This window comes from Fukomys damarensis, unplaced genomic scaffold, assembly GCF_012274545.1.
Source record: "Fukomys damarensis isolate Sample0158 unplaced genomic scaffold, DMR_v1.0_HiC HiC_scaffold_14, whole genome shotgun sequence".
NCBI lineage: Eukaryota > Metazoa > Chordata > Mammalia > Rodentia > Bathyergidae > Fukomys > Fukomys damarensis.
The window spans coordinates 48,834,989-48,862,702 of NW_022900926.1; the positions used below are offsets into that span (position 1 = coordinate 48,834,989).

A 27,714-nucleotide genomic window follows, 5' to 3' on the forward strand; every position below is an offset into this window, starting at 1 on the left:
CGGTAGACCGGGGGCGGCCCAGGCAGCTGCTGGCCTGTCCGACCCTCCGCGCTGGGGCCGGTTGGGGTCCCCGCTGTTGGAGGAACGGAGGAATCAAGCTCCTCTTCATGGTCGAGGAGACCGGAATACCAGCTGTGGTTTCTGTTCCCTTGTAAGAGTTGCCGTAAAAGGCGTGTCAGAGTTCTCCAGGAGGAAGTCAGAATAGTCAAGGAAGTTGTTAACAGTTTTCACCTTTGATTCCCAATCTTTTATTTTAAAGTTGCCCCAAAACAATAGTTACTTGTACTGCCTCCATTCTCTTCTGTCCTGAGGGGGAGAGGAAGGCACGCAGTTGTACTTTTTTAAAGCTCCAGTAATTTATGTTTTGGTTATTCGTACATTTCTTTAGAGTTGTATGGAATTTGAGAAATACAAATATTGGAAAAATCTGATTTGGAGACTTAGTTAAACATTTCTAGTGATTACAAAAATATATGAAAAGGTTTACCTGACCCAAAAGCCCTGAACTATACCTACGAGAAAACTGTTTCCGTGTTGTTGGCTATTGTTTATGCAGCCATAAATTCTTATGTTTCAATTTTATTTGTAAATATGACCTTCGGTAAACAACATGTTAGCATTATGTGATAAGTAACCCAGCCGTGATAGTTAACACCGTGATTTAGTTCAGTTAACAACTGATGGACAAATTAAAACCACACATGGTCCATACTGGTTTAATGATTACTTTCAGCTAAACTTAATCATCCCTCAAAATTGCTAAATGATAGTAAATCTCCAGGTGGACTTCATTATTAGGGACCCAATTTTTGAAAAGAAATTAGAACCTTAGGTAATGTTCAAACCACAAAATATGACAACACAATAAAAAAATTAAATGTAAATTAAATATTTGACTGTATAAAAGGAATTTTATTTACATCCCCTGGCTGAGGATGAAGGAATAAGGTTGAGGATCTTCTAACAAGATGAGATCTCTTTAGACTCCAGTGTTTTTGTTTATCTTTGATTTTGTTTTCTTTCTCTTTTTTTGGTGGTGCTGGGGATCAATTCCATGACCTTGTGCATGCTAGGCCTCAATTTTGTCATTTATGGGAATTTGAAAAGACCACACTATTCCCCTGAACATGACAAATGATTTGGAAACACACTCCATAAACCAGTGTGGTGTTGCTTTTGTTTTGTGCTGTAAAGGCAAGATTCTCAAAACCTTTTCTGCTCTGCTTTACATGTATATAATCTCCAGGAGAAGGTTATCATAGCATTTCCTAAATTTACCTAGCCTGAGAGCCTTTTTTGTTATGGCCAACTGTTTAATATTTCTTAGAATATAATTACATAGAATACCAATTTGAAAATTGCTATTCTTGAGCTGTGTCTGCCTTCAACTGTGACATTCCATGCATTAAGACTTTTTCCCCCATCAGTTTAACCTTTTTGGAGCATGAAAATTGATAACTCAGTGACGTGACAAAAGAATCCTGTTTTCCTTGGTAAAATATTAAGAATGCCGTGTGTCTCTTATGGGTCTTAATGATTTAATTTATGGCAGAAGAGTATCTTTCCCAGTCTCTTGATGCTTTTCTAAACCATAATTAATTCATGTTTTCAATTTGACTTTATAGTTATTATTGATTTTATTCACTATGCCATTTTAAGTTTCCAGGAAGACTTGTTGATAGTATTACTTTTACTATGATCTAGATTTTGAGCCATAAATTCTTAAAACTACATGATAGAAGGTACCTGATATACTTAATATTTAATAGCTACATAATTTTAAGAGTTTGGATCATCAAAAAGAGATAAAGGTTAAAATAAATTCTGAAACATTTCAAACAAGATCTTAATGTTGAATGCAAGATCTGAGTGTTGAATATGATTTTAAATTATTTTGCTAAACTCTGTTAAGTCTCATTAGTATGCAACTCAAGTGACTATTTGGTCTGTTCTTTGTTACTTTGCTCAGGATAAATGCTATTAATGTACAGTTTGGGGATGCTGGGGGGGGTGGGAACAGAATATTTCATAGATGAGCTTTAAATCAAACAAATTCCCTCCCTCCCTGAAATAAAACTATTAAGTGTGAAACTAGTATTTTTGTATTGTAACGCTATTAGTAACAGTTTTGTTTTGGGGGGTTTTTTGGTACTAGGGATCAAACTCAGGACCTTGGGCTTGCAAGGCAGGTGCAGTGCTACTGAGCTAAATCCCCAGCAATAAGTAACAGTTTTTATTGAGAAACTACTATCTAAGAAGAAATATTTTTATTCCCTTTAAACTAATTTCCTTTTTCTTTTCTTGTGTTTACCAGTACCTCTTTCTCCCAAAAACTACCCCCTATCATTGGATAGGTCAAAAATAGTATCAAAATTATTAATGAAAAAATTACATCTAACAATGTGCACCAATTTTGTGATACATTTCAGTGTAACTACCACCAAAATGAAGACTTGGAATGTACCACCAGTTGGGGCTGTATTTTGCTTTTATTCTCTTACAATTCTCCATCTCTATTTGTCTAAATTATACCTACATTTAAACTCCCAGTTTAAAGCTACCTTATCTATGGATCTTTTTCTTTTTATTATCTCATTTTGAATTAATATTCTTCTTGTTTTCCAATTTTCCTGTATTAAGTACCCTTCTCTGTGTGTTATGATGGCTAAACCAGTGACACATAGCAAGCATTTACTGACCAAATGATGGGAGCCGCAATGTTTTTAATGGACTTATGGAATATTTTGTTACTTCACAAATCCAGTGGTATTTCTTTTTAGGGAAAGACTGCATAAGGGTATGGATACTAGGAAATAATCATTGGAAGCCAGTATGTGAATATTTGTCCAAATGAGCAGTGCATATTTGTTTAATGTGTATTATATGCACTATTCATTGTCATTTTTTTTAAAGAATATTCAAATGCTGACTTATGGGGGTGTATTTCATCTCAGCAATGAGAAAAGTAACAAAGAAACTAGGTGTAATGGTGCATACCTATACTCCTAGCATGAGAGGCTGAGGCAAAAGGATTGCTGTGATTTCAAGGACAGCCTGGGCTACATAACTAAATTTTAAAATTAAAATTAAAAAAAATTATTAGTGCATTTTCCCAAACACACAAGTACAAGCTTGAAAGTTGAAATAATGGTGCTGTTGACAGTAATAAAGAAAGGGAAATCCAGAGAACAATAGAATAGCAGTGTTTACTGGTTTTATTTCTTATATTTAAATATCTTAAATTTTAGAAAGCAAAGGGACAATGAAACAGAAGTTTAAAAACTAGTGTAATAATAGTTTATGGCTCTATCAGTGTCTTGAAGGGTATCTTTATTAATGAGGGGCTCTGAGATTACAAAAATTCAGCAATACCTTATTTTGGTTCTGAATCTACCATAATATTTAGAGTTAATTCTTTCAGTAAAACTCAGTAAAATTTTTTGGTTCTGTCATGATTTATTAATACTATTTTTACCTTAACCTTAAAATATGAAAATATGAGTTATTATCAGGGACAGGTGTACTAGAGGTAGTACCCTGTTGCCTAGCTTCTTTCCTTTACTTCCCTGGTGCAGTTACTTTCTGTTGCCATTCTTCCATGCCTTTAAGTAAAATGATGTACACAGATACATGAGTGATCTCGGTCCAATCTGAATTTTATTTTCAACCACTTTATAATATAAAGTTATTCAGCTAATGTGTTGGTGTGTTCCTAGGTAATATTTTGATCCTTGTCTCTGAAGTGAATAGTCACAAATATTTTTTGTGTCTTAATGAATTTTGTTTGTACTTCATGATTTTACTTTTAGAGCAGTTTTAATAAAAAGAAACAAAGGAGTTGGACATGGTGGTACATACCTATAACTTCGGCATTCTGGGAGTCCCAGACATGACTTTGAGCCCAGCCTGAGCAACTTAACAACTTAGCAAGATCATGTGCCAAAATTAAAAAACAAAACAAAAACTGGGGCTACAACATGTGGAAACCGTAGGTTCAACCCCCAGTACCTAAATAAATAGTACAAAGGAAAAATTTTTTTGAAATTGAAAAAAAAATTCTTCCACAGGCTGTTTAAAATTCTTTCCAGATGCTCAGTTAAACTTGAATACACTGGAAAATGCATAAAACTTTGTACTCTTTAGCTGCGATATATGGTACAGCATCTTCATGTTAATTTGTGTAAAGACCAGTCTTTTATTTATTGTTTTGTTGAGACAGGGTCTCACTATGTAGTTGAGACTGACCTGGAACTCACTATATAGCTCAGGCTGGTCTCAAACTCACAGAGATCCTCCTGCCTCAGCCTCACAGGCATGCGCCACCACATGCCCTGGCTCCAGTCTTTATTTTTAAATTGAATAGTATATCATTAATTACTTTTAATTAAAATGGCTTTTTTGTGTCTGGTATTAGGGATTGAATCCGGGGCCTTTGTTACATCTTGGTTTGTTTGTTCTTGTTTTTGTTTTCTAAATTTTTAGGACCTCCCTAAATTGCCCAGGCTGAACTCAAACTTGGGATCCTCCTGACTCAGCTTCTCAGAATGTTGGGCTTACATACATGTGCCACCATATCCATTTTAAATTACCATTTAAAAGAATTAGTAAAACTTTATTTGTTTGCAAATAATTTGATGAATGTACAGTGGATTAACTGCACTGTAAAGATTTTTGTTCTTTATTTCTAGTAATATATTTTAGAATATTTCTTTTGATGTTTAAGCAAAATCATTTTCAACTTGAATTAACAAGACTATAATCATTTTTATTTTGAAAAAGATACACTCTGAAAAGTGTTTTAAATAAGTTAAAAAATAAAAATAAATAAAAAGCCATGGCGTGATAGCTTAGAGCAGTGGTGGTAAACCTATGGCACACATGCCACAGCAGGCTGTTCATATTATTGAAAGCTCTAAATCTAGGTTCATCATTAAGGATTAAGTTAATCCTTAGCTTATGTTTTATATCTTTCTAATCATTCTGAATAGCCATACATTCATTTTTCTGACATTATCATTCTCATGTTTTACTTTCAGCAATCTATGAGAAAAATACATCTTCCTAATTAAAAACAAGCAAGGGCTGGGGATTTAGCTCAGTGGCACCATGCCTGCCTCACAAACAAGGCCCTGAATCTGATCACCAATACTGGAAAAAGCAAAAACAAAATTCAAGCAGACCACAGTTAATCCAGATCATTTAAATTAAATGTTATTTTGATATTCTCATGTTCACTTTCTCTTGCTTACTAGAAGCTTCTAGTTATTCCTCTCACCCAATCAATATATACTCAAAGAAATCAAGTAGATTTTAGTATTATCAAGTAAAAAGTTTAAGAAAGGTATTTATGAAATGTATATTACAAAGCCAAAATTTTATTTGAAAAAAATTTTTTTCAGTTTGGACAGTGCCTTGTGTTGGTGGCAGTCATTTCAGAACTCTGAATGGAAACAGCATGTGGTTGATCTTGATCATGTTCATATTTCATTTCAGAAGGAATGACAAACTTTAGTATTAAGCCATCAACATGCTCATCAAATTTTGAATTGTCATTCAGTTTGTACACAGTCATGAACTGATTAAGACTCTTTTAAATCCAACAGAAACTGATTTAACCACAGAATGCTTCTTATATCCACAGTAAACTGCAGTGCATTCAGCTGGCCATAAAGGTTGGGAGATGGAATTGGAAAATCCTTTCCATCTGGATAGTAATATTCTGTGAATTCTACATAGACAGCTGACATTTCTTGTGTAAGATACAGTGATTTTTTTATTGCAGGAAATCATACTTCTGGGGGGAAATGACATTGTTCTGCGGTAGAGACCTGGTATATTATGTTAAAATCTGCAAGTCTAACCACAACAGAACTTGATGTCAGCTTAGCTTTGGATTATTGAGGTAATACTGAAGACATCCTGGAGGTTCCTTTCAGAGCAGAATTCTCCATTTGTGTGTGCTGTGGAGAGGTGTGTGTTGGAGATTTGGGAGGTGAACCTACATGATAATCCTTCAGAGCTTGCTTAAGCATTTCAATGTTACACTTAAATTCATGCAACAACTCATTGGCCCATCCAGTCTTCATTTTGGTTGCATCACTGAAATACACCCAGTGATTACAACTATCTCGTGCTTTATGAAAAGGATAATAATCTTTGCTTAGGTATGTAAAAGAGAGTTGCATAGCGCCTCCAGTGATAGGTCTGTTTGACCCTTTCTCTTGTGCATGAATATCATGTGTAGATCTAGATGAGAAATCACTAAATAATGAGATGTTTCTTTAACATCAAAGTCATTGAATAGTTTCACAATCGCATCATTCACATCAGGAGATTGAAGTCTGTGGTGCCTTGTTGGGTAGATGGAGTAACTGTAGAGCTTTGTGTGGGTTTGGGAGCTATACTCTTCCTTTGTTCTGTTGATTTTTTTCTATTGCTTCACTAAGAAACTTTGTATATTGTACCATAGCTTTCAACTGTGAATCTGTTAGCCATAATAAATCATCCAATATTAGAACTAACTTTATTACCACAACATTGCAGTCTTTTAATCTTTTAAGTGTGACTCTTAAAAGTCACACTTTTCACTGGTTATTAATCAAAGAGGAGCACACATAATATCAAGATGTGAACTTTGGGTAGCATCTGCCTCTATTCTAATCATGTCAATTTATTTCTTTAAATGTCAAAACTTCTCCTCTCTGTGGATCTTGAATATGAGTAAACCTTAAATTTCCACTTTCCTGGTTTGGATTGACACTGTAGATCTGCAGCTGAGAAAGTGCAAAGGATGTATTGAAAATTTGTGCTCCAATTCTGATGACAATAGAATTTACAGAAACAGTAACTCCCTCAACTACCTTATCTGCAAAGTCATACTCACTTTGCCCTGAAGCAGGTGCAATTGGTATTGGGCCATTAGGGGCTCAAGTTTCTTCACATGTATCTCCATTATTTATCTAATGACAAGCAGATAGGATGTGTTTTCAGTTTTGTTCGTGGGTGATTTATTACAAAAAACTTAGTTGATAGCAAGCCATGTGGGTAAATCCAGCATTCTGGAGCACTTCTTCATCCAACTCCAGATTCTTTAATTCACTTTCTCCCTTAGGGGTACTTAGATTTTTCTTGTCAGGAGATCAAATTTTGATAAATTTGGAGAGGTGGTTCAGGATGTTTCTTCATGATCCCTGCCATGGTGCTGAGGCATGAGCGCTGCTGCTCACTGCCTCTTCTCCTCAGGGCAGTCTCCACTCCAACTCTCCCCTCTGGAGGAGTGCTGCCTTGGAGAGACTCAAGGGCCCTGCTGAGACTCCAGCTGATGCCCCACCAAGATCCGGGAGCATGACGTCCAGGCAGACACAACTTCTGTCTGGTAGTTGTTTGAAATTCTACTTAGATTATTACTTAGTTTTTTTAAAATTCCCCAAATGGCTAATATGTTCAGAGCTGAGGCACTGAGGAAATAATTAGATCATGGGGGCACTACCTCATCAGTGTACTGTATTAACCCATTGATAAAAGTTCATAGCTAAATGGGCCATTAGGATGTGGGGTCTAGTAGGAGGAAGGAAGTCACTGAGGCTGTGCCTTTGAAGGATGTATCTTTTCTTAGTCTGGTTACTGCTCTGCTTTTGGGCTGCCATGAGGAAAGCAGCTTTCCTTCCCCACAGTGTTTCTGCCTTAGAGCCAGCTGATTATGAACTGAAACCTCTGGAAACGTGAGAAAAAATTAACCTTTCCTCTATGTGAATTTCTCACATGGAAATCTGACTAACAACTATTTTCTGTAGGTATAGTTAATACGATGATGTTATGACTAAACCTGAATATGCAATAATTGAACTACCAGTGATGTTCCAGGGTTTTTACCGAAAATGTAGGAAACTTCTTTGAAATATGTTTTCTGAATTATTATTTTGTCCTCTAATAATGGACAGTCCTCATGAATTACATCTCTTCAACAAGAAAAAAATAAAGCAAATTCTGTTGTATTAGTTTCCATAAGTATATTTGGGATGCTTAATAATAGAATATATAACTGAGGCACACTTCTCCAGCAGGAATCCTCCCATGTCCATAGGGCATCCTAAATCTAGGAAGTACCACACCTATAATTCTGGTTTTGTTTGTGCAGTGTTTCTCTTGATTTCGTATGACTTGGGAACATATTTTTACTTCTTCAAAATTATTTTCTCAAGGAAGTTTACTATCCTCCTATATGAATATTGAATGTAATTACCCTTCTACTGTGGCCATTTATTCAGTTAGAATCATTGCTTTACAGATAACCAAAAACCAACCAAACAAAACCCCATCCGTTACTTTCTTCATGATCATTTTGTCTTGTACTTTAGTTTAACCTTGTAGCAGCAAAGTGCCAGCCAGAACATACAGGTAGTCCGGGAGAATGGAAGATGCACCCAGAAGTTTTGGAGGCAAAGTATACAGTTTTATTTTTAATGCCAGTGGGTCAGTCTGAGATTTTTCCACAAAGAGACCGACCCCTCTTTGGGGCTGAGCAGGGCAGGTTATACTCTCAGGAGTGGGGTAGACTTGCAGGAGTTAAGCACTGTGCATTGGTTACATAGAGCACAAGTCATTTGGGCCCAGCAAATACACCAGTTATCAGATATTACAGTCAGCAAGCTCAGTGCACAAAGCCACCTTTTACATCTTACATTTGGCAGGGAGATAAAAGTAATAAAACAGAACAAAGCAAATTCCTGAGATGCTTGAGAGGAAGTGTCCAGAAGCCCGGAAACATTGAGGGAATGGGGGAAAACTTTTCCACTAGTAAGTTTGGCTTGAACTGCAGAGAAGCACGTTCCCCATTCAACCTAATGCTATCAGTATTTAGCCTTGAGCTACATGGCTTTTTCAGAGTTAAACTCTGGTCTCTATGCTTATATCAAAGTTTCAGGAGAATGATACAAAGATAGGTATTTACATAATCATAGCTACGTACAATAGGAAAAGAAAAATTTATTAGTGTAGGAAAGATTTGTTGGAGGGTAGAAATAGCTCCTGAGGAACAGGAAGGGTCCCAAGTGGGTTGCCATTGAGGCCCTTTGTCAGGGATAATTTAGGAAAGTTACAGTGCGAGGACAACGTGGATCAAATGATAATAAACCAGTAAGATTTCAAGTATAGTTGTTTAGTTAATATTGATCTAGTAGGGAAGCAGGGCACTTAGCAAGGAGTGTGTGGCTGACATCATTAACCTTGGCATACCTATGACTTCTAACAGAAACATTTTGAAGGGATGGGTCCAGGTGGCTGATGTATATCTGAATATAACAAACGGGGTGGTATCAATTACAGAATAATCTCAAATTTCCTAAATCATCCCTTGGGGAAGTATGCAAGTCTGGCCACTGTGACTCTGTCGGTCTGGCTATTAATTTCTACCTAACTTTGATACCTATAATATTCCCCCCTCTGAAGAGGCATCCCCAACTGCAGTGTAGTTTTGATCTAACTGCTTTGAGCTGAGATGGGTCAGTGTAGGGAAGACCTTAGTCAGGGGCCTTCTCCAAAGAACTAATTTAATGGGTCTTGGAAAAAAATCATGTTGCAATTTAGCAGTTATGAATTCTCTCTACAAAGTATCTAGTGGATCCCAGTAAAAGAAGTATGGCTTTGTTTTTGACTAATCTGTAGGATCACTTGGAATTAGGCAGCCTCTGGGTGAGAATCAATTTTTGCAAGAGATTAAAGCACATACAAGCAAAGCATGACCACCAGAAAAGAAAGGCAGATTTGGGGAAAGAGGCATGTCCAGACACTGCTCTTAAGGGACTGGAATAGCAATTGTGGCCAGCTGGCTCCTAGATCTCTCTACTGATAGAGGTTATCTATAAGTCTTTTTTTTTTTTTTTTTTACAAGTCACCCCAGTTTTAACTGTAAGAAGATGGAAGCTTCATTGGATTTGAAGGACAATTTTAGCTAAGGAATTTTTTTACTTTTGCTGAGCTTTTATACCTATTACTGTGGCTTTTTAGCCCCCACTGAACCATAATGGTGGTTAACTACAGGTGTAGCTGGAAACTACCACCAGGCATCAGTGATTGGAGCCCCCTTTCTATATCTACCCTTTATTACTCTGGTATTATTCTTATACATCTTTTGGATATATTTTTCTGCTGAGTGTTTAAGGCTGAGTTAAAGTGAGACCTGTGTTAACCAAAATTAACCTCTTGCTATATATCAAGGCCAGTTAAGTCTCCTTGGACATTACTTTTGGAACTTACTTAGCCTCCTGGCCCCTCTATCAGCATCAGCTGTTCAGATGGGTCATGGTCTTGTTTGACCATGTAGAAAGCAGTGAAAGCAATGGAGACTTTTCTTTTCTCTGGTGACCTTTTGTGTCACACTATATATTGGTTGACTCCTTTTGTCTGGGATCCAACAGTCTCCCTGGAGGTTGGGTGACTCACTGGAGTTGTAGTATCTGGTGGAAAGGTTCTCTCATCCTGGGTCCTTGTTGACCTTAGAGGGCCAAGGCTAATCTATATTGGCTGTCTTCAACCCAGTTACCTTTCTAGCTTTGGTCTCCAAACTTAAGTAATTGAACACCCAGAAGAGAAGAGTAGTTACATTAGTGTTAGAGTGGGAGCATTAGGTTAAATTTTATGATCTTATCTAGATATCAAGCTATTTATAGTATGTATACAGTATGACCAATATATATAATATGACCAATGAACTATTATTTCTTCACTGATCATGGTTGAATCTCTGCAGAATATTAACAGTGTTACAGAAGGAATTGGCAAGTGACACAAAGAGGCAGCAGAATGGAAGTAAAATAAAAAAGTTTACTCCATCGATGGGGATCCATGACACCTAATGGCAGTACCCTGATCGAACACCCCATTGGGTTACAACTCCTTTTATAGGGTTTTACAGCCTTGATCTTATTCAGTTGGTTGCATTGCATTTTCACAGCTCACATTGCTGATACCCAAAACATGGTGGCAAGGCGGTTGAATTTCAACCCGGATGCAGTTCTTTGTTAGGGAAAGTTACCTTTAAGATTTATTCAGTTTCCTACTCTAGTCAGGATGGAGCTTGTTTGGTCAACAAAGCTAACAATGGTTCTTTTCACTTAGAAAAGTTTTGGGGGAGACTAGGTGCCTCTGGTACAGGTACTGGTTAATTCTGAACTAAGCAGAGTGAGGGGCAGAAGTTATCTTATATTGTGACATTTCCTAAGTTTTCACTATTAAAGTTTTCCCTTTCAACAGTTTACAGAGAAAAGTTGAGATCAATGACAACATAACATTTTAGCATAACAATCATGATGACATTATTATCTGTGAAACACATTTAAATCTCCATTTAGTATACAATAACTTTTTATTCACTTACCTTTATCTAATTACAAAACATTAAATGACATAAAAAAATTTTTTACCTGATTTGTTATCTTTTAACCATCCTCTGTTGCCAGAATGACAATTTAAATAGAATATACTTGTTCATAGATATGCTTTACAGGTTATTAATGTCTAACCTTTGTGACGTTGCTTGGACTGCACAATATATATTTGAGCATATCTACGTGTTGTAGCACTTACATGGTAATCACCTCTACACATCCATAATAATCACCTTTAAGCATAAGCTTTGAAAAAACATCTGAATCATTTTGTTGGCTGTCCAATGCTGGATTGGCATGCACATTTGATCACAAATAGCTGGAATGCAAGGGAAAGCTAGATGCTTGAGCCTAAAAAAGTTTTTATCAACATAAAGCAATTTTAGCTGGAAGTCACCAATGTTTTAAGATTTTCCAGTTTTATTTCTTTGGGAAACACATATATACCATGAAGCTAGCAATAATTGGTATCACAGGTATACAGAAAGAAATCTTTATGTAGTTTTTACTCTTAAGACAAATTTTAGACTCCTTTAATGGTTTTTATAGGGTGTAACTATATTGACAAGAATTAAGGACATCTTTACAGCTTTGATAAATTTTTGAAACAGTGTTAATGATCACAAATAGACTTACTGCCCAACATACAAATTACCTCATTTATACAGTAACAAAATATTTGCTTACTCAAAACCAATAGAAATAGACCAAATTTAAATACCAGGGCCAGATTTAACAAAATGTCAAATTTTGATCGTTTTATATGTTTAAGTTCTAAACATGTACAAAAGAGAGCACCTGTTACATTGTGTGTATTAAACCCACATGGTTTTAACTTTATAAACTTTGAAACAGACTTACAGCATAGCTTCTTTTTAGATGTATGCATACATATATGTCCAAATATGTTGTAAACTAAGATGTGTTCATCATGAACTGATTATTGAAAACATGTTATAGTTTAACATTCACCCCCCCACACACACACCTTTTTGAGACAAGGTCTTGCTATGTAGTTCAGCCTGACCTTAAACTCACTATGTAGCCCAAACTGGTCTCAAACATGATTGTCCTGTCTCAGCTTCCTGCCTGTTAGAATTACAGGTGTGCACCGTCACAAATACTCTTAACTCTTAAAGCTCACTTTTTAATAACCAAACACCTAACAATCAGAACACAAGAAATTTAGTAAAATATTGAACTTTTTGCTTTTAAGGCTAGTTGTGTTAGTTTAACCAAGAGCATTTCAATATGTTAAGAAAACCTTATTGCTTTAAACTTAGAAAACTTTACCCTTTAATTATAACCAACTTAAATATATCTCAACAATTGCTTTAGCTGACTCATGAGAACCAAATCATAACATTTAAACACTTTCAGCTATACATAGTATCTTTAACCAAGGAACATTCTTAAATTATTATTTACAAACAGCAATAGATGTTGCATTTATAAAACCAATCTTTTAATATTATTTTAGTTAAATTGGATGGAAATATGCTACTAACTTTAAAGACATCTCTTTTTATGTTGTAGCTCACCCTGTGAACAATGGATTTAGGCTATAGCATGAGTGTCTTTATACCAAATAAAATAGAATATATACCTGAAAATTAACACACAGAGATATCTACATTCACCCAGTCACATGTCAAACTTCATGCCATCAAACTTTAAGGCTTTTATTTGTACATCCTACGTAATCCTTGGGACTGTCTGTTCTTGTCTGTTAGTGTTTTAAATGAGTTCAGCTACTCTGAAAACCTATACAAATGGTTTTCCATGAAAATCTCAAAAAGAGCCAAAATAAGTGTTAAACTTAAATTTATTTTTCTTAAGTGAAGCGATGCAGGTCCTTTATTAACATACATTAAACAGACCAACATACACAAGACAATTACATTTTAGAGTACACTCATTTGTACTTGACCAAACTGAACTATAATAATCCTTTTACAATTTTTAGTGTGTAACCATAGACTAGTCAGAACTTTTCTTATAGGTCATCAATTAACAGCTCTGTAATAAGAGTCAAAAGGAAAAAACCCTTTTACGCCTATGAAAGCAAAAGACATTTTAAGATGGGGCCTAGGCTGACAATTTATCCAATGGGAATTGCCAGTTATACAGCCTTCTCATTGTTTCATAGCCATACATAACTGTCCTCTGAAGAGATAGACTGTTAAAGGTAATTTTAACTTTTTATTTTCAGGGAGGTGCTCAACTTTTTTCTGATTAATAGTTGACAATTTAAAATAATTGACGGGCTTAGTTCTCATCCTTATGGTAGGGAGGACAAGGTAGGGTTCCCTCAGGCTCAGTAATGATAGGTGCATTAAATTGTACCCCATGGACCAGAGACATTTGGTCTTCAATGGCCCACACATATGCCTCAAATACAAGTCAGGATTGTCTCAATGCAAAGAAAGTCCAAGGCAACTCCAACCATCCTCTCTCTGAAACTCCAGCTGTAAAACAGTACCACAATCACCAATTCCCTCTGCATTGCATTTTGCCTCTGGGGCATAATCAGGCCATACACAGATAAATATTAAAGAGCTTTACATCAGAGTCAGGAATGAACAACTTCCAGTTGTTAAGAGAATGCACTCCAAAGGAGTAAAGGAATTTGACTTTGAATTTCCCATCTATCAAACAAACAAGGGGAAAAAAAGGTGTTCCTTTTAATCCCTCTTGGATTTTATAAATCCTCAGGGTATCCCTTCAGGTTTCCTTCTCCAGAGCAAGTGGCTGCTCTCTGGAGAGTGACCAGAAGATAGATCTGGTTTAACTAGACACCCGTATGGACATGCACACCTGCTTCCTCTGAAAACTCACATTCCAACTCCAGAGTGTGTTTCCAAAAGAACAACCTACAACTGATTCCTTCTATGTCAGCCATGTTTAAGAAAGGGAAGCATTGCCATTGAAAAATTAAACCAGTGATCAAGAGACCTGAATGACTGCATGTTTTCTCCTACTGGTCCTGCCAGTCACAGGAGAAAACCCCTGCACAGGCACTGAGTCAGTCAGAACCATCAATGTGTGCCTTTCTGGATGATCATGAATTCCAATTCCCTTCTAACCCAGGGATGGGGGTTGTGTGGTCTATAAAGGAAAGCCTATAGGTGAGCACTCATTTTCTAGGGGTTCAGTTGAAAGGGAAAAGGGATTGTCAGAATTGTAAAGAGAAGCATATTACCATTTAACTGACAATGATAACAAATATCCATACCAGAGATGAATTGCCAGAACCTGTCACCTAACCTCAGACATACCCAAGAGAATATACCCAGTATAGAGGTCTAAATCCAGTATGTACAAAACAGGAATACAAGGCCCTGCCTGCAAAAATAAAAATGTCCCATCAAAGAAACCTAAACATGGTCCAGGGATTTAGCTTAGTGGCACTGTGCCTGCCTCGCCAAGTGCAAGGTCCTGAATTCCATCCGCAGTACCAAAAAGAAACCTAAATTTGAAGACATCACAATCTTCCCATGCTCTCAACTTAAATCTTATCATTTTAATAAAAAGACAAGACATAAGCAACTAACAGAAGATAACAATTTTTGATTACCTAAATGAGTCACAATACAGAATCCAGTGAAAATATTTAGGGGTGCCATTGAACAAAACCAGACTCTTACCTCCTTCCAATTACCTCACTGAAACCTCCAAAATGATATAGGAGAAATATAACTACCAGCATGCTAGATTCCAAATGTGCTGAGTTCATGTCCTCTGAAGTTGAGGAATCAATCCCAAAGGACAACAAAGATTAAGAGTAGAGAAGATTTATTGAAGAATAGGAATAGCTCCTAAAAGCCGAGAAGGTTCTTGAGTGGGTTGCCTCACAGTTTCTATGAAAGAAAAATACATACCCTGAACTATGTTTTCAAAATTGAATAAAAGATGAGAGGTAGCATATATTATGCAAAAATAGTAAGTGCTATTGGAAAAAAAATATATATATATATAATTAAGAAAAGTAGTGATTAAGAGCCAATCCTAGAAATCAGTTTGCCAGAGTTCTTCCTAGTTTTTCCTCTTAACTCTGAGGAATGTGAGACACTAATTTCCTCATAAGGTACGTAGATCTATGCATATATTTCCCTTATAGATTTGTTATGAAGATTATCTGAAAGAATTCAAATGGAACAATTGAGCTTAGTAGCTGGCACAAAATAATTCAGACCACTTGATTTGCAGTTATCATCTTGAATAATGTGTGGGCGATGTTTGGCAGGTGTGATTTGGGGGCAAGATGATCATTTGTAACTCATGGGCATATGTTTAAGCGATTATTATCATTAGCTCTTTGCCATTTCAGTCTTATATTAGAATCCCAGCTACCTATTAATGGATCATTTTAGATTATCACATAGATATACATTTCTGGTTTTTTTGTTTTGTTTTTTTGTGCTGTGAAAATTTTAATTCTTTTTTTTTCTCATTGAGTTGCTTGGTACATTTTAGGTATACAGTACAGTTAATTCATCATTGGGATCTTGTACCTTTACATAACAGGTCTTGGTTCTCATTTTTTTCCCCATTTCTGTTTTTTTACATTTCTTTTTACATAATGCTTATAAGCTTGAAGGAATCCTAAGTTACCCTTTTTATAGCATTCGCATGCCATTTTTAACAGCATGTATAATCTAGTATATATTTAAGGAAATAGTAAAACAAAATGAATTGACGTTGTATCCTACAGCTTTACTGAATTCATATATCAGTTCTGTTTTTGAGCATTGCTGTGCCTCTACAGAAAGTGGCTATAATTTAGAAAACATCAGTTAACAGATTCTGTTTAAGTTAAAAAGTTAGAAATGATCTAAGGGAAGAAAGGAGGGTTGTTGATTGAGCCTTTGAACACCTCAATATATAACACTGGATGGAAGACAAATATATACTGGAAAAGAGTGGCTAAGAGATAGGAACACATCTTGAAAGTAAAGAGTGCTGGAATCCAAGAACAAAGTATTCTGTACTGCTGAGAAGTACAGTGAGGGACTAGCAAAATGACCATTGGTTTTGGCTAATGCACATCACTGAAGACTGTCATACAGATCATTTCCTGGAAGGACAGTGACATGAGGCATTTTTCAGTTGGCTGAAGAATGAATAGGAGATAAGAAAAGGAAGTGAGTTTAGGGAATTCTCTCAGGATTTTATTGTTTTGAGATTGTTTCACTGTGTCACCCAAGCTGGCCTTAAATTCCTGGGCTCCAAGCTTCTGCCTCAGCCTCCAGAGTAACTAGTACTAAAGGTATGTACCATTGTGCCTGGCTCTTTTAGTTAGATCTTTAGCAATGATAGAAGGTACTATAAGAGTTTTAAGAAGAGAAGATGCCATGCAGTTTTTAGAAAGGTAAAATTACTAAGGAAACAGTGGGTTAGATTACTGGTGAGCACGTTTGAGGTTTATGTTTCTCAGTGTAAGTGTAGCCATTTAACCCTGGTTTTGTAATTTTTCAGCAGCATTGTTCAATTGATTTAGGGATGGATAAATCAGATAATCAAGCTTAATCAAAACTTGGGTTTTGGGCTGGGGATTTAGCTTAGCGGCTCGGTGGCCTGCCTTGCAAGCGCAAGGACCCCAGTTCAATCCCTGGTACCAAAAAATTTAAAAAAAAAACAAAAAACAACTCAGGTTTTGCCTTTAAAATATAACCAGAAGGAGCAAGGAAAAAATTTTCTCTTTTACCATCTGAGAAATGATAGGTGTGAGAAGGAAAATGACCTCTGTGAGAGTAAACAATAATGATTAAGAGTTAGGACTCTTCCAACTCTGTTTCTTAGCTATTTCCCATAATTCTGTGTTTCACTTTACATGTATCCGTGAATGAAACTATAGTACCCACCTCATAGGATCAAATAAAAAGAATTAAAATAAGCAAAGCATTTGCAAAGTGCCTGGCATTTAGTAAATACACTATTGGGCTAGCTAAAATGCTACTTCTACTACTACTGCATCCAAAGTGGTCGTATGCTTGGAAAATGATTAACACTAGGCCACAAGTCATTCAGAGAAGGCTGAAGATTTATCAGCCATATATCTGGAGTTTTCTAGAGTGTATATCACTTGGTGGTTTGAAAGAGCAGGTATGAGAAATTGGATCCAATAGGGGAAGTACAGAGCATCAGGGATATAGGGGGCAGCCATAACCTATGTTGATGAAATGCCTGGTTTGTCTTGAATTTGATCCACATGTTTAACTCTTTAAAGTAGCTTCCAGTTTTCTGGAGTGACTAACTTTATGAATTAGTCAAATAATTTGCTAAAGATTATTTTTGACAGTGTCAGTATTGAAACTCAGAACTTTTAACCAAAATAAGATTTAGTAATTCACATTAGTAAGTCACATCAACTTATCAAATGGTAGCAATTACTAAATGATTTTCCATTAGTCAAAAACAAAAGTTTTAATATCATAATCAACAGGTTCTCCTGCCCCCCCATGCTGCAGTTGCTTGGTGGCTTGCAACAATTTATTTCTATCCTTGGAATGTAATAGTCCTGAAAAACTTCTTTAAAATTTAGCAATTAGTGAATATTTCTTTCTTTTCAACCTTCTTGTCTTTCATGGCAAAGGGGAGAAGGAAGTGGACAGCTTGGTGACTGATAAGAAAACTGGCCAGAGTATCTTTCTGTAGCTGTTATGAAAGTAGTTACTTTTCATAACTATTAAATGAAAATTTCTAAACTTCAGATGGTTTGATGCAATATTTCATTTATTTTAAAACTTTTAGCTTTTTACACCCTGATAATTTTCATAGGGTCTCATTTGTGCAGAGAGATCTATGCCCCTCCACCATCATAAATAGCTATTTTGTTTCATTTTTATATTTGAGAGAAACAGAAATGATGCTAAATTGTTTTATAACAAGTCAGGCCCAATTTATCTTGAGTTGTAAATCCAAAAGAACTAGGACTAAATTATCAAAAAGAACTACAGATGAGATAGGAAAAGTGATTAATAACTACTGAAAGATACAGTTACTACTTTGATTTACTTGTGGCCAATGGAAGTGTTCAATATGGTGTTTAGGGTGATGGAAATATTCTGTGACTATGATGAGGAATCTTAACTGTGGTGATGGTTTTATGGCCGATACTTATATGTGTATTAAATGCCATTTGGTCCTCAGTATCTACAGGGGTTAGTTCTAGGAGTTGCCTCCATAGATACTCAAATCCCTTATATAGAATATCATATTTTCATATAGCCTATGTGTGTCATCCTATATACTTGTGATTATTTCCAGATTACTTTTATAATATGGAGCATCTGTATAAGTAATTGTTACCTTGTATTGTTTAAGGAATAATGGCAGTGGTAGAGTGTATGCTTAGCATGGAAAAGGCTCTAGGTTCAGTTCTCAGACCAAAAGAGTCTGTATGTTTTGTAGAGGCACATAGTGGGGCTTTTTTATTTGGGGGGATCTGAATAATTTTCAAACAGTGGTTAGCTGGATCCATAGATCTGGAACTCCCAAATACAGAGAGCCAACTAGATATGCAATTTAATAAAGTTCTAAAAAAAATTTGCAACACTTAATTTTAATTTATATTCATGAGACCGTTCAAAATAGGATAGTGAGGGTCTTAGGTTTTCTAATTTGTAACCAACTGATTCAGAACCTCACGATTATAATGAATGAATATACTCTAGTAATTAGCATTCTTGCTCCTACTATCACTTTGGTTTCAGAGGAAATACTGATGTCTGTTATGATCTAGTTTTAAAATGGCCTCCAAAATCTCATCTGTCTGGAAAGTGATAGGCTTTTGGGTGCTTTATAGCTGACTTACTCTTAGTAGATGGGGGGTGATTAGAGGCAGTTCACTGCCTAAGTGGGGTTATATCTCCCTCCCTGGCTCCTCCTTTCTTATCTGCTGCTTGACTGCGCTGATTAAACCGCATTCCTCTGCTCAGGCCTTTCTGCCATGCTGTTTCTGCCTTGTAGCCAGCAGCGACTATGAACTAAACTGTGAGCCAAAATAAACCTTTCTTTAAGTTCTGGGTGTCAGGTATTGTGTCGCACCAATAAGAAAGTGAATAAGAGTGGCAGTAACTGTTTTTGAGCATTTTCTTTGGGCCAAGCACTCTGATACCTTTAATATGTTGCATATTTAATTCTGATTACCACAGCATAGGTCTTATCTCCTTTTATACATGACAAAACTAAGGTTTAAGAAAATTAAGTACTTTGCCCAAGGTCATATCACAGCTAAGTAATCATTAATATTAGGGTTTGTATTCAGGTTGTCTTGACTTTCATACCTTTGCTTGAAGACCCTATTTTTGCGGGGAGGGTACTGGGGATCAAACTTAGGTCCTTGCGCTTGGGAAGCAGCCACCGGAACCACTGAGCTAAATCCCCAGCCCGAAGACCCTATTTTTTACTACTTTTTTTATGGCCTGGGGTTTCTATGGAAACACTTTTATAGTTGATTGTATATTTTCTCTGTGCTAGTCTTTTCTGAAGAAAAGACATAGTATGAAGTTTTCTGGATACAGTATGAGAAATGTTATATTTGGGTTATAATCTAAGTCAGTGGTGTTTAAAGTGTGATATATTGATCTTTCACAAACTTATTTGTTAATAGAACATAATAGTACAGAGATAAAAGTAAACACTTATATTTGGAAATTTGGCTGTGATGCAGGAACAAAACATTTTATATTTTAGAAAAGAGTCAGTGATAGACTGGGGGGAATTATTAGGTTTTTCACTGAAGGCACTGTAAGAAATACTGACCTAGGTGGTTTTATACTAAACTATGCAGAAAAAATAATACCTGAGAACTGGATTTATATTATTATTAGATGAAAGGTTCAAAAGTAATTCATCATTTTATCTTCTGATATATAATAATTATATTTGCATTAAAATTATCAGATATTTATTCCTAGGCTCTTTTTATATTAAAGATTTTATATATATATGTATATATTTGCAGCTCTGCTCTTAAAACTTACAATATTTTTTCCCTTTTTTCAGCTGTTTTCATAAGAATTGACTTTTAATACTCTGAGTATCATATCCTGAACTGCTGAAATCCTTAATATTTAAATATTTAGGGCCAGGAATTTAGCCCAGTGGTTCTGTGCCTGCCTCACAAGCGCAAGGATCCAAGTTCGATCCCTGGTACCAAAAAAAATTTTTTTTAAAATATTTAGAAATTTTGGCTAAATAAAATCCAAATTTCTTAGTTGACTCAGCTTTATAGCTATGGAAACATAATAGTTACAAAACACATAAACTTAGCTGATTATTATTGGTTGGCATTTTTTTTGTTTTGCTTTTTGTTTTTTTGTACCAGGGATCTAACTCAGGCAGGACCTTGCGCTTGCAAGGCAGGTGGTGGCACCCTTGAGCTAAATCCCCGGCCTGATTGGCATTTTTATACTAAAAAGTTTATGTGGGGCCAGGGATTTAGCTCAGTGATTCCACTGCCTGCCTTGCAAACGCAAGGACCTGAGTTCCATCCTTGGTACCAAAAAAAAAAAAAAAATTTATCTGTACTATATCTATTGAGGTAATATTGTTTCAAAATTATTACACTGGTTATCTGGAAATGACTCCTATTTTCATCATTACAAATTACAACAAAATTGTTTTTCAGGTTGATCTCATGCACTGATTATTATATATTTTCAAAGTGGATGTTTTATCTTACTTTGGAAATCTTATGTAGGAAAGAAAAAAAATTGTCCCTGTCAGTAAAACTTATGCCTGTGCTTCACTTCATCTAGAATGACACAGTACATTCTTAGGTTTGATTTTACATATAATTTTAGTTAAGTCACAAGTCTGTGAGGCCCTTTATTTTTATGAATGTATGTATAATTTTATTGAGATACTAGACACATCTCCTACATCTCACCTATTTGAAGTATGTATAAATTTGAAGTATAAATTCAGTATTTTTCAGTATGTTCAGAGTTGGATTACCATCACTTCAATCAGTCTTAGAACATTTTCATCATCCCCTAAAGATTCCCACCTTCATTAGGAATTTGCTTCCTATTTTCACTCAGTATTTTTCTTCCCCTCACTCTAAACAAGTACTATTTACTTTCTCTTTAAACTTGTCTATTCTAGACATTTCATATAAATGAACTTTTATAAATGTGTGGTCTTTTGGAATGGAATCTTTCATTTAACATGTTTTCAAGATTCATATATATTGTATCATGTATTAATATTGGCATTCTTTTTATAGCTGAATAACATTCCATTGTACTTTAACAATGCATCAATTGATAAATACTCATTATTTCACTTTTTGAGCTATCATGAATAATGCTTTTATGAACATTCTTATACAGAGTTTTGAGCAGACATGTGTTCTACATTTCTGTTGGATCTATACCATATGTAGAAGTATAATTGCTGGGTCCTATACTAATTCCATGTTTAACCTTTCGAGACCTATCATACTTCGTTATGCAAAGCAGCTGACCAATTTGTTTCCTCCCAAAGTGTTTCCCAGTTTCTCCATATCTTGTATGAAGTGTTATCTTTTTTTTTTTTTTGTGGTACCAGGTATTGAACTCAGGTCCTTACGTTTGCGAAGCAGGCCACCGAACCGATGAGCTAAATCCCAGGCCCTGAAGTGTTATCTTGATGAGCATTTCTCTGATAAGTAATGATGTAGTGTTACTTTGTGTACTTATTATTTTTGTATTTTCTTTGTATGTCTAGTAGTATCCTTTATACATTTTTTAATTATCTTTTAATTATTGAGTTCTATATGTATCGAGTTCTATATGTATCGAGTTCTATATGTATCTAGTTCAAGGATCAGTTGTCTTTACTTTCTTGGTGATATTCTTTACAGCACAAGTTTTAATTTTGATGAAAAACAAGTTTTTTTCTTATGTTACTTCTGTTTTTTATATTTCTGAAAAGACTGTGCCTACCCTTAGGTCAAGATGATTTTGTCCTATATTTTCATGTAAGAGTATCTATCTAATTTGTTACATTTAGATTTGTGATACATTTTATGTCAGGTTTTGTATAGGTGTGAGAAAGGAGTCAAATTCATATTTTACATGTAGCATTCACTTACCTTTAACCACTTACTGAGAAGATTCTTCTTAATCCCATTGAATTGTGTTGGTATCCTTTGAGGCTCATTCTTAGACCTGGCTGCAGATCTTTGAACCTTTCTTTAGGGAAAGTTTTGCGCAATTAGAAGACAGACAGAATACAAAAAAAAAGTAGAGGAGGAGACACATTAGATTTTAAATTCAGCTTCAATTAAATACTTGCTATTCTGTTAATTATGTACTGATGTCTAACAAACTCAGTGGCTTAAAACAAAATTTTCTGTTGGTCATGGATTTAAAAGACTTAGCTATGTAATTATGACTTGGAGTCTTCTGTTTTACTCTGGTGGGGGGCACCTGAAATGGAACTCAGGACTTTGCACTTATAAGGCAGGCGGCAGAACCACTCAGTTAAATCCCCAGCCTGACTTGGAGTCTTTTGAAGTGACAGTCAAGATGTCATTTGGGTTTTTAGTCCAATCAAGAAATGGCTGAGGATGAACAATATGCTTCTAAGATAAGGTAGCTTACTTACTGACTCTGACAGAAAGCCTCCATTCCTCACCCCAGGGACTTCTCCATTGAGCTCCATGAAGTAACTTTAAAAAATGGCAGTTGGCTTGCCCCAGGCCCCATGCTAAGAGAGAGTAATAAGGAGACTGAAACTCCTTTACTACATAATGGTTATTTTCCATGTTCTCACCTGTCTTATTCTTTTCATTAATTTGAGTCACAAAATATAGTCTAAGAGGCTGGAAGACAGCCCATTTTCCCATCTGTTGGAAACTCAATAAAGAAGATGTGGTTTTTCTATAAAATGGAATACTACTCAGCCATAAAGAATGAGAAATTAGAGTCATTCATAGGAAAATGGATACATATTGAGGATATACTCTTAAGTGAAATAAATAAGTCATGCATGTGTAAATACGGAATAGTTTCTCTGGTGTGAATAACTATAATAGTACACAAGATCCTAATGGGATAATTAATAGTGTGAAATAGGAAGAAAGGGGCTAAAGGTGTAGGGAAAGTGGGAATGGTAGGGGAAAGGTAATAAGGGAAAAGAAAAAAATATGAGAAAATGAAAAAATGGAAATAAAATGTTTGTAAATGGGGAGGGAGGAGGGGATGAAGGGAGGGCAGGGGTATGGGGAAAAAATGAGAACCAAGACCTGTCATGTAAAGATACAGGATCCCAGTAATGAATGTAACTGTATTGTATACCTAGATTGTACCAATAAACTCAATAAAAAGAAAAAAAAAGCTGGAAGATTAGGCTCATTTTTTGAAAAAATTATCAAAGAATTTGTGGACATATTTTAAACCATCACATATTTTTGTCAGTTTTATTCAAAATAAAATCTAATTTCAAACAGCTAGCATACTTGGTACTCACTTATTACATGATGATCTTGAAAGTATTCATTCTGTTGTCCCATGTCCTTAATGTTTTTAATCTAACCAGTCTTACTTATATTTCTGAATCAAACAAAGTAGAGGGGTATGTAGAAATTAGAAATTTCTATCAATATTAGAATTTTCTATTGATGTGACAAATAATATTTCTAAATTGAAGTATTGGAAAATTCCTTTTTGTATCCCTAAATTCTCACAGTTATAATTCAAGTCTCCAGGAAGGAGCACACAGATAAGTATCTTTGAGGTTGTTCGTTTGTTTGGTATTGGGGATAGAACTTGGGACCTTGAGCTTGCGAGGCAGGTGGCAGAACCATTGAGCCAAATCCCCAGCCCAGGTATCTTTGAGGTGGTTTTGAATATTTCTATCATTCTGCACACTAGCTGACCAAAATTTTGGCCATTTCTCATTTAAGAACATAAAATTAGTCATTACTTTTTTAGCAAGATTATACCAACCCATTTCAGTGCTTTACTTTGTAACCCTGGTTCCTCCTGCAAATATTTTTGTAGGTAATGACGTTGCATGACTTTGGAACTGGTCTCTAATAGGACACTGTGGGAGGATGAACACAGAAGAGCTGGAGTTATTGAGTGACTCCAAGTACAGAAACTATGTAGCTGCAATTGATAAAGCACTAAAGAATTTTGAGTACTCCAGTGAATGGGCAGATTTGATATCAGCACTTGGAAAACTTAACAAGGTATGTTTGTCTTATCTAGTATTAAAAGGAATAAAACTTAGAACTCTATTTTTATAGTTTTGAATTTCTCTAGATCTCAAATAGGATAATATAAATCTTAGATTAATTTTTGTAATGTTACTTTCCTTCATGAGTTGCATGATTATATAGTCAGACATATTGTTAACACTTCAGAAGTTCTAATTCACAGAAACAGCAGTGCTTGAAAAGTAATTTTTACTTGTAAAACTGAAAGACTATGAAGCTGAGATGCTAACCTTTAGAGCTAAGTTTCTGTAAGCCTCACATAGGCTTCTGAAGTTCCTGGTACCAAAACATAAAACAACAAATAGAAAGTAGTCCCTGCTGTCTCCTTTCCAAATAATATGTAGGTAGCAGCAAGGAAACATTTTATATTCAGGCAAGTCTTAGTTTGTGATTCTGGTTGTTGGTTGTGGTGGTACTGTTTTGATTTGTTTCTCACAAAGGCAATTCTATATACAGTCACTCGTGCCTTGAAGTTTGGCTTTGAATGATCCTTCTTGATAGGTTGGATTTTATCCATAGTATCATCACTGATTAACCCTTAGCTTTTCATTTTGACCATGTTTTTGTTTAATTTAGATTAGTTTTCTCACGCCCATAGTTTTGAGGTTGTTGTTGTTGTTGACAAAGACTGTGTCTAAATATTAAAAGGGCTAGATAGGAAAGGAATATCCTTATAATAACTGTGTTAAAATCAAACAGCTTAGCATATAATTGTTAGCAAAGAAACTTGTCACATAGTACAAATCAAGGATACTAGTTTTGAACCTAAAACCACAGATAATGATCTTCATATTTTAAAAATAAAAGCTCTCATTTTCAATTTGTTGAGGACTTAGCTTAAAAATGGATACACAAAACCAGGTGCAGTGATCCACACCTATAATTACAGCACTTGGGAAGCTGAGACAGGAGGATGGCCACAGTTTGAGGCTAGCCTATACTACGTAGCGAGATCCTATATCAACACCACCCCCCAAAAAAAATTAGATATACAAGCTTCTGTTTGACATGTTAGCTTCTTGTATTTATTATATGAAGTTTGAAAAATTCTTGTTCTTTCCAACATCCACCAGAAATTGTATCCATAAGTGCAAGTTTGCTTAAAGGTAGTTAGTTTCTTTCTCTTTCTGACGAGTTCTCACTAGGAACTATTTTTAAAGGTAATTCATTAAATTATAAAAGTTAATTCACATAATTAAATACATAGTTTTTATAGATTAATCAATATGAAAACAGCAGTATATCCAGTTGACACAAAGTAAGACACCTAAGAAGTCAATGACAAAGCTTTGTAAATTTGTGGTGGAATAAGGTAAGGTTGTGAAAGATAGCCTAAATACATGTTCTAATATAAATATAACAAACTAGGAGGTTTATTTCTGACTTCTACTGTACTGCCTTTGGTGGCCATTTTTTATATTTCAGCCTCAGGTTTTTCTTTTGTAAAATATTGGGCTTTTTTATATTTCTTATCAAAGTTTTAGTATATTCCGTATTCATTCTGAGTCTTCATTTTACTTTGTTGGTACTTCAAGGACTTAGATGAACTTTTTGTCATTATAAATAACTAATCTTGGATCTTCTTAATGGAAATCCTCTGATAAGTAAAGCAAAATTTGTTTTGTCTAATTGAGAAGTTTGTGAAGACAAATAAAAAATTGTAGTCTCATGTAGATTTTCATTAAATTACTTTTTATGCTGTCATATTCTAGAACATTGCTAGAACATTGCTTATACCTCCACCAACAGAGTATGCTGAGGTCAGATTTTCTTCATATATTTCAGACAAAATACCAGACAGAAAACAGTTTTTAGCTGGGCATAATGGCACAAGCCTGTAATCCCAGTAGCTCTAGAGGCTGGTGCAGGAGGATCTCAAGTTCAAGGCCAGCCACAGCAATCTAGTTAGACACCTTCTAAAAAGAGCTGGATATATAGCTCAGAGCGAGGCTGTGGGTTCAATCCCCAGTACCATAACCACTACCCAGTACCACCACCACGACTACCACTACATGTGTGCGCATGCACACAGTTTTCTTTTATGCCGGAAATTAAATTTTTTCAAAATCTAAAACAAAATAATTTTATTTTTCTCAGTTAAATCTTCAAACAAAATATATACTGATAGGTGTGATTGACACAACTTTACAATGATAACTTTTTGCAGTACTCTGCTAGAAAAAGGAAATAAATTTTTTTCAATTTCATTAAAATACTTTTTTCAAGGTTCTACAAAATAATGCGAAGTACCAGGTAGTACCCAAAAAACTGACCATAGGCAAACGCCTAGCTCAATGTCTACATCCAGCGTTACCAGGTGGTGTTCATCGGAAGGCACTTGAAACTTATGAAATTATCTTCAAAATCATTGGACCTAAGCGACTTGCCAAAGATCTTTTTTTATATAGGTAAGAAGAATTTCATTATCTGTTTATATATAATAGAAATAAAAACATATTGCAAAACTTTTATATTTTCTGTGCTAAAAATCTTAATGTCTTTGATGGCACTCATAAATATTACGTGATTTAGAAAACTTTAGAACAGTTCTTTAAGTTTTTTAAGTTAGAGGTCATGTATGAAAAGCTTTCATTTAAAAGAGAACATTCTGCTCTTTAAAGCCTGAAAACTAGTCTGAGAAAAACAAGATAGCTTGATTTCTCAGCAGCTTTCAACATTATTTATTCAAAATAGTCTTCTCCCTTGATTTCCACAAAACCTCATTTTTTTTTATTTAGTTACTACTGTTAATCTACTTTTTTTATTTTTTTTATTTTTTGAGACAGGGTCTCACTATGTAGTTGAGACTGCCCTGGAACTCACTATGTAGCCCAGGCTGGTCTTGAACTCACAATGATCCTCTTGCCTCAGCCTCCCAAGTGCTGGGATTACAGGCATGCGCCACTACTCCCGGCCTGCTAATCTCCTTTACCAGCCTTTCTTTCTTTATCGAAACTCAAAATACATTTTCTTAGGGCATACTTAGTTCTCTCCCTTCTTATGTTTTCACTTAATATCCTTTCCTTGGCCAACACTATCTATGCCCATGATTTTTTTGTTTTTTGTTTTGTTTTGTGGGGGGGGTACCAAGGATCAAACTTGGAACCTTGCACTTGA

General features: G+C 35.4%; 1 protein-coding gene and 1 pseudogene across 12 annotated transcripts in view; one reads left to right on the top strand and one right to left on the bottom strand.

Annotated features, from left to right (window-relative positions):
* Dop1a (DOP1 leucine zipper like protein A) overlaps nt 1–27,714 on the top strand; it is an 89,273-nt gene that overhangs the window by 321 nt on the left and 61,238 nt on the right. For 11 of the 12 annotated variants that reach the window (XM_010631135.3, XM_033763356.1, XM_033763353.1 and 8 more), the window contains exons 2-3: nt 24,380–24,570; nt 26,824–27,005. In XM_010631135.3, the coding sequence (XP_010629437.1) occupies nt 24,433–24,570; nt 26,824–27,005 (320 nt within the window). In that variant the 5' untranslated portion in view covers nt 24,380–24,432. Of the gene's footprint in view, nt 1–21,941; nt 22,042–24,379; nt 24,571–26,823; nt 27,006–27,714 lie in introns of all 12 variants that reach the window. The other variant, XM_010631136.3, reaches the window with a different exon arrangement.
* Nucleotides 5,396–7,197, bottom strand: LOC104866901 (annotated as a pseudogene).